This window comes from Cheilinus undulatus, linkage group 19 (genome assembly GCF_018320785.1).
Source record: "Cheilinus undulatus linkage group 19, ASM1832078v1, whole genome shotgun sequence".
Taxonomy (NCBI): domain Eukaryota; kingdom Metazoa; phylum Chordata; class Actinopteri; order Labriformes; family Labridae; genus Cheilinus; species Cheilinus undulatus.
Genome location: NC_054883.1, coordinates 32,605,508 through 32,613,645, shown reverse-complemented (window position 1 = coordinate 32,613,645; position 8,138 = coordinate 32,605,508). Strand labels below are relative to the sequence as shown.

Genomic DNA, 8,138 nt, shown 5'->3' with positions numbered 1-8,138 from the left:
GATTCAATCATACAAGTGTCGTATGAATATGAGCTCCAGGAGTGGGTTTCTTTTTGCATACATTCAATATCGTCATATTCAAAAAGTTCAGGGTTCACTGAGCTTTTACTCTCATTTTCAACACTATGAGCTGAACTCCCCCCAACAACAAATGGTAACGGAGGAATTGGTGGCATTCTTTGAGCAGGCATTTCTGATACATCCCCTATAGGGAACTGCTGACATCTTCGGTTGGTAGGACAGTGATGCATGAGAGGTTGAGCATTTCTACAACCTCGATTGGAGGGAACACAGCATCTGCAAATCCTGGACAGAGCCCTTCTGATCCTCCGGCCTGCCCTGCTCAAACAGGAGTCTTGTTGCTCGGTTCTATCTTGTTCCACAGTGGACGCCATGCTGTTGAATGGATGACCAACAAAAACAAGAAGATATATGTTCTTGTTCTTTTAGAGACACTTTCCAAACTCCGGTGACTCAGTATCTCACTTTTTCTTTTTTTCTTCCTTGTTCTTGAGTTTTTGTCATGGAAAGAATTCAGATTTCTATGGACTGTCCTCTTCTCAGCCTATTTTTGTTACTTCTGTTCCCAAACCCTGAAACAAGAAACAAGTATATTAAAAAGGATGTCTACCTGGACACAGTATTGGCAAAGGTATATGGTTTCATCAATTCTGACACTACTTTGAACTTTTTGACCACCTTTATCCTGTTTTTGCTTCTTTCACCCTTTTGACCTATACCTTCTGCCTTTGATCACTGCCATTGTTGTTTTTGCCACTATTTGTCTAGTTTTACCACTTCTTTTTGCCGCCTTACCCAATTTTTCCTTTTTTAATTTCCACTTTAAATGTGAGGAAGATCAGCCTGATAACTCAGAGTGTGAGTCAGTCAGGGCAGGGCCAGGTGTGTGTGGCTGATTGCCACTGACTGGGGCCAGGTGTGGCAAACTTATATATATTCTCAGGCTGCAGCACTCTGTGCTGACTCATTATCTCACATCAGAGGTTTTGAGAACATCTCTTAGTGTTACTTCTCATGAGTTTGAAAGTTTCTGGTCACATAAGCTTTTCCCCCTTTTCCCATTTATCGCTTGCGATTTAGTGGTTATCCTTCCAGGATAACTTTAAGAAACCTGTTGTCTGCAGTTGTGTCCCACTGCCCCGCCTACCTGACATTAAGCCCATTTTTGCAGGTTTAAATGAATTTTGCCACTGTTGTCCCATTTTTTTTGCCCCATATGCGTTGTTTTTGCAAAGTGCATTTGCATGCATTGTTTTTCTGCCACTTTTGCCCAATTTTACCACTTCTTTTTGCCATCTTACCCCATGTTGGCCACGTTTTTGTTGCTTTATGCCCATCTTTGCCACTTTTAACCCATTTTAAAGATTCCTGGAATGTTTTCCATTTTTTCCATTTATACGACTAATTTTTGCCACTTTTGTGCAACTTTTCACCTGTTGTTGTCCCTTTCCACAATTATTCTATCCCTTGGCAAAAAGAATACCGATGTTTGTGCACATTATGGCCTAGCTATGTCAGGCATTACTTTCCTTATCATTTTGTTCAGTGTGCGCATCCACATTGTTTACATCTCTAATAAAATGGTCATTCTGTTTAAAGAAAAGGGGTTTACACTTTGAAAAAAAGCATTTATTGTACTACAGCAGTGATCATCAACCATATTTGGACAAGGGCCAGCTTTTTCCTCTACAGTCACTCTGGGGGCTGAACTTTAAAATAAACTAAAGAATTTTTTAAACAGTCTATTTAACATACTTTTGTTTAAAGATTTTTATTTTCTTTCAAATATACAGTGCTTAAGAAATTTATTAGACCACCCTAACCCTCACCAAAGTAAGGTTTATGCCACAGCTGCCTTAAATTAACAGCATTGGTAATTACCAAAATCATTTTTATGTTTCTGCAATGGTTAATACATCAATATGGAGAAGCTCTAAAACCAAAATGATATTTTTAATGATAAAATAGAATTATTATTGTTATACATGAATTTTCAAATTTACTGATTTACAAAAAAACTGAAAAAATAGTAAAGCACATTATTATTTCTCAATTAATATGTCAAATTATAGTTATTTACTTGCATTCCTGAACAGAAAAATGAGTTTTAGTGGTTGAATGTTATGCTTGATTAATTTCTGACTTTTCAGAGAAGTCCAGTGAGCCAGCTCAAATTTGGCTGAATTCAGTTTGAAATTCCTCATTCCTGTTCAAAATGGTAAAACGTGGAGAGCTCACTGAAAATGAAGGAGTCCACATTAAAGCACTTCATGATGCTGGATGGTCTTTGAGACAAATATGACAGGTGGTCTAATAAATTTATTAAGCACTGTATGTAACTGTCTGGCTCTGACAGTGAGATCAGTCAGCCACAAGGGGGCGATTGAGATATTTTGGCAGAACATTTCTGTGTCCGTCATGTTGCCCGGCACTAGGACTGACACACTCTGTGTAGTGATATGTAAAAAACCCAAGCAGGAAAATTACACTCCTAAAACAACAGAAGCCGAAAGTTGACATAGAAAACAGCAGTTTTATCAGGAATAAATTGATGAATCATATTTGCTAGTAACAAATTTTTGATGTTGTTTTAAGGCAATAGGTGGTTGGGTTTTTTTTTTTTTCAATTGTTTTGAATCTGATAATTTTCTGGGGGCCAGATGTGGACTCCAGGCTGCCAGTTGATGATCAGTGTACTACAGCATAAACTAATGAAATTCACTTTAATGTTTCTCTGATAAGAGTGTTTTTTTTATCCAGGTTTAAAATAGAATTTGACAATCACAGCTTAACTTTACAATAGACCATGATTTTGCTGACCTCAGTGGACCCTCAGTCTGGCTGGGGGCTCTCCTCTTTATCCCCCTTAGGACAACTTTGGGTATTAAGAAAGAAAATCCCAGTTTTACTTGAAGTGCTTCATTTGGGAAAAATAAACACTGAGCTAAAGGGTAATGCTAACAAATATACAGGGTACATATATGGAGGAGTTGACCTTTTTTCTTAGACTGGAGCTGGAAAAGTTTAAAGTTGTGTTTAAAAACCTGGATAGAGTTTATAAAATCAATTAGACCTGATTTTAACAAAGGAGAAGATGTACCTGTTGTAGATCACCTTGGTTCACTGCAACAATGTAAAAATGACTTTAAGTTACTGTTACTCAGACACTCAGAGGAAGACTGTGATTCCAGACCAATCCTGAACATTTCTGTATGCTACCATTAAATATCAGCCATAGCGCCATCTATTGATTAGACCCACTGAGATCTGCATGACTTGATTCAGTGGTGACACTGTGAGGTCTCTCTTCATGTTTTGAGTTAATGACATGACAGTCCATAGCTGGTAGACCGTTGTGTTTTCAGTGGGCATGGATCCTGCAGCTCATTCTGCAGCATTGCCAGGATCCTGACATGTATAACACCTGAGCGTGTGGAAAGGTGCAAGGGCCCCTTTCAGTGCTGCTTTCAGCCTTAGCTGATGGTAGCTATAATTTCTCTTGTAAGAAAAATATTTCCTCAGTGTCTGACTACAGAACAGAGAGGATTCCTACAGAGAGAGACCTTTCTGTAAGTGAAAGAAGCTTTTTTAATCACAATGGACGTCATGTCACTTTTTTCAATCACCAGAATGCAGAAAAAATCAGTAATTCATCTCCTAGAACACAGAAGTTGTTTGTTTGTCTTTGCTTATTTTTGGCATATTTTCCCCCCAGTCTGGCTGGTACAGAGACGGAGCTGACTTTAGATATGAGAGACATCTCCTCCACCACTAAACAGTATCTGAGAGTAAAGGGGAAGTACTATTACTCTTACTGAGCCTGTGATAAAAGGCTTACAAGTTATAAATGTACTTCCAGTTTCACCTGGAGACTTGTGAATTTACCTTGATGTATAACCAGAACTAAAATGTCCATTGTATTATATTTTATGTCATAAAAGTTAAATTAAACTATTGTTCTATAAAGGATAAAAATTCCCTCTGAAATATAAGAGAGAAAACATAGGAAGTAGAATGAAATGAAAATAAAGTGAGTAAAGTGTCTTAACATGTTAGTTTGGAGGACTTTCTGTGTGAAAAAGTGACATTTTAACTTTTAACAAAATAAAGTTCATCAAAAAACAGAAACTGAAATCAAAGATTAGTAACAGATCATCATCAGTGCAACGTTTCCTCCTCAGACATGAATAAACCAGACTTTTAAAAAAGTCTTTAATCTTTTAAACCAGCCCTACTTAAATCTGTAGGATATTAAGTTTAATATCTGATCTTTTCCTCAGACTTACATGTGAGCTGCAGAGCTGTGAGCTGAGTCTTCACTCTATCAGACGAAGTTTCTAATGTTGGTCAACTTTCTGCTTCGGTTTTTGCCCATTTCCTCTTGTCCTATTTCTCACAGACTCAAAAGAACCATACATACCTACATAAGCTAAAAACATTATCCAGCCTCTTCTGTCAGCGTTATCTGTTTCAGTAACATGAAAAAATCCATCTAATTGAGTGAAATAATTCTAATTAAAACAGATAAATACCTCTTATTTCATGAAAATTGAATAAAACAAGCAAAAAGACTGAGGAGTTTTTGTTGTTTGCAACTTTATTTATAGTTTTTCCACAATAACACGCTCGGTAAAAGTAACACCCCTCAGTTAAATACCCCGACCATTTCCAGAAAAAGAAAGATTAACATGAAATACTTCTACTAATACTACTAACAATCAAAATAATCAGCAGGTGCCCTTGTGGGTAAATTAGTGACCTAATTATTTTACAACTGTTCTAGTAGATATGAGAGGAATGGTTGCCATAAAAGATTGAAGATTAAAGCAAATATAAACCTAGCAAAAAAAAGTAAGGAAATGAGTGTTTGGTAGATTATTTCCAATGCCTGTAGGTGATAAATCTTATACCCGAGTGAAACCTGTTTATCTTCCTTTTAAACTGAGCTACATTTGTAAGGAACATGTAGGATGAGCAGCAGAGCTGAGTATGTGGGTTATCCAAATCTTCTCTGCCAATTCCAAACAGCTGATTCTGCTGTCTGTATTGACTCTCATTTTTAGGTTCTGGTACCCACAGGTGCCTGATTGGTACCTGATTATCGGCACCTGTGAGCATGGACCCTGCGGCAGAGGTTGGTAGGTGTCTGCACCAAGAATCAGCATGCCACATTAGACTGATCTGGCCTAAGGAACTTTAAGTTGGTGTTTCGCAAAACCAAGTTGCGGCCTTATTTGGAGTGAGCCCGTTTACCATCTCCAAATTTACAGCCAACTTCCATTCAATAACTTGAACATGTGGAGGAACGCTTTGCTCAGCGATGAGTGCAGAGTCTGCCTATGGCAGTTAGATCATAGAGTCAAAGTTTAGAGAAGACCAGGAGAATGCTATGTTGATTGCTGCATAGAGTAGCAGTCTGATGGTGTGAGGTGGCATCTCCCTCACTGGAAAAACAAGGATTGTCATCTCTGGAGGCAATCTCAGATGAACAGGAAAATATAACAATAATCATCATCATCTTCATCAAAGTAAAAGCTGTCATTGTGGGTCAATTAGTGACATAATTGTTTTACAGTTGTTATAATAGATATGGGATGAATGGTTGCCAAACCCCCCCTAATCCCAGATTGATTGGGTGTAAAGCTGTCATTGTATTATGACTTTTTAATCAGTGTTTTTGCCTTTTGTCTATTTTTTGTTCTGCACAGTGTCTTCACTCAGCTTCACATCAGTCCCAGGTGTTCACAGAGGAAGGGGTCAATGTCACACAGAGCCTCGATCATCTCTGAACTTGCAGCTTCACCTTTATTCTTCACAGTGTCGATAACCAAACGAGCTTTGTCTCTTTTGTCTGGTATCACTTCTGCTGATTCCCGCTCAGAGTCAGTCATCACCGTTTTCTCAAACAGTTTGTCCAGCACACTTTTGAGGACGGGTCCTGATACCCCCTCGATGAAGCCGCTCCGTATTTCAAACAGTTTCTGGCATGAGGGCAGATTTTGAGCGCTCTGTCCACAGGACCTCTGGACTCCAGAGGACTGAAGACAGACTCGTCTCTCCCAGACACTGAGCGAGCTGTCGTTGTGCTTCAGAAACAGCTTTATGTGTTTCATGGTCTGCTCTAAACTCACCTGGAATGATGGGAAGTAGTTGTCGAAGTTGTCACTGTCAAACTCTGCTGTTGTTGGTTCCACTAGAACCGAGTCGTCTTCAGGACACGTGGACAGAGTGTACTCCTGCTGTGGGTGAAGTCTACAGTGTGGAGACGTCTCCATGTAGCACTCATCTCCAACTAACTTCTTCCTGGTGCGCAGCACGTCTCGGAGCACCACGTTCCTCGGCAGCATTAACACATTGAGAAGAGAGCTCAGATCAGGATCAACCGGGGGCTGGTAGAACAGCAGAACCAGAGCTCGGACCGGGTCAGCTGGAGAGTCTTCATCCTTGACGTTACCAAAACCAGAAAAGCCTGAGACGTTTATGATGACATGACTCTCTGTTATCTTATGAGGGACGATAAACTCCATGCCCTCATCATTCACATGAGCCACTGACAAGGAGTGATCCCCACCTGTGGAGGGGATCTCACAGTGTGGGAGGTGGAGCTGACACACGCTCTGCTGCTCACATTTGATGTCAAACAGCGGTCCTGCAGGCTGCTTATGATGCTGGGAGAGTAACTTCCTGTTCCAGGTGACTGACCTGTAGACCATGTCTCCCTCTCGCTCCATGTGGAACACCAGACCAGTCAGGCTGCACTGGTACAGACCTGGACTGGAGCACTGGAACCTGTAGGTTTCATCGTCTTCATCAGCACTGGTGTAGGGTGTAAACTGCTCACAGCTGGTTTTCAACGGCAGATCAGGTAAGCTACGTGCTCGTGTTAAGGTCTTCTTCTCTGCAGAGGTCATGTGACACAGTGAGGGGGAGCTGTGAGAACGAGGGAAAGATCTAGGAGCTCCTTGACTCCAATCAGGACTGGAGGAGGAGCAGATTTGGATCTGAGAAGAGGGTAGCAGGGTGTTTGTGATGGGGCAGATCACAGCTCTATCAACTACATCTGGTTCGACCAGAACATCACTGTAACCTGTGGCTTCAGTGTTAAACCAAACTGGAGGCCACCATGGTGGACTTGGTGGATGTCTTACATTGCATGTCCCCATAGGAGGAGGAGGTGGAACTTTGGAAACGGGGCGATTTTTATACATAGTAGAACTAGTTCTCTGGTAATTACATGGTGATGGTTCCAGCAATTTTAGACCAAGAAGGTGCTCAGTGGTGCTGTCGATGCCACTGCACTGACACCGAACATTAGCCCTTCTATAGAGCCGATTGTAGGGAACACAGCATCTGCAAATCCTGGACAGAGACCTTCTGATCCTCCGGCTTGCCCTGCTGAAACATGAGTCTTTTGGCTCAGTTCTGTCTTGTTCCACAGCAGACGCCATGCTGCTGAATGGATGACCAACAAACACAAGAAGATAACTATTCTCGTTCTTTTAGAGACACTTTCCAAACTGCAGCGACTCAGTGTCCTTTATTTGGTTCTCCCCTCTCTGGGTTTTACCATCATGCTTATTCAACTGCTGCTCTTTGTTTTTCTTTTCTCTTGTTTGTTCTTGAATTTTTGTCATGAGAAGTTTTCAGATGTCTTTGAACTGCCCTCTTCTCAGCCTCTTTTTGGTTCTTCTGTTCCCAAACCCTAAAACAAGGAAAAGATATTAAAAAGCAAGAAAATTTGTACATCTACGACCTGGGCACAGCACTGGCAGATGTTTATGGTTTAAATTCTTTTTTGCCACTTTTTTGCCAATTTTTGCATTTTCCCCTTTTTTGCAACCTTTTGACAGCTTCTACATTTTTTTTTTGCCAGTTTTTAGCCATCTTTTTCCCTTTGCCCATTTTTTTTCTGATATTGACCATTTGTTTTGCTACTTTTTAGTTTTTTTCCACCCTTTCCCCTTTTTTGCCACTGTTCACACATTGTTTTGCCACCATTTTCCCAGTTTTACATCCTATTCTGGCCACCTTACCCCATTTTTTTGCCCATTTTATTGCAGTTTTATGTACATTTTTGCCACTTTTAACTCACTTTTGCTACTCTTGATTTTACCCTG

At 40.3% G+C, this 8,138-nt stretch overlaps 1 protein-coding gene across 1 annotated transcript; it reads right to left on the bottom strand.

Annotated features, from left to right (window-relative positions):
- Window positions 1-527: 527 nt before the first annotated feature.
- On the bottom strand, window positions 528-7,295 carry LOC121527409. Its single transcript, XM_041814370.1, has 2 exons — window positions 6,153-7,295; window positions 528-593 (listed from the first exon to the last, which is right to left on the bottom strand). The coding sequence occupies exons 1-2, from the start codon at window positions 7,227-7,229 to the stop codon at window positions 561-563; spliced, it is 1,110 nt and encodes a 369-aa protein (XP_041670304.1). The 5' UTR covers window positions 7,230-7,295; the 3' UTR covers window positions 528-560.
- Between the last annotated feature and the right edge of the window lie 843 nt (window positions 7,296-8,138).

Bases quoted from the DNA above. Each gene is read 5' to 3' on its own strand.
- LOC121527409 (XM_041814370.1), bottom strand. From the start codon at position 7,229: ATGTATAAAAATCGCCCCGTTTCCAAAGTTCCACCTCCTCCTCCTATG. The intron at 594-6,152 runs GTGAGTTTAGAG...TTCTTGTTTCAG, and splicing joins ACTACTTCCCATCATTCCAG to GGTTTGGGAACAGAAGTAAC.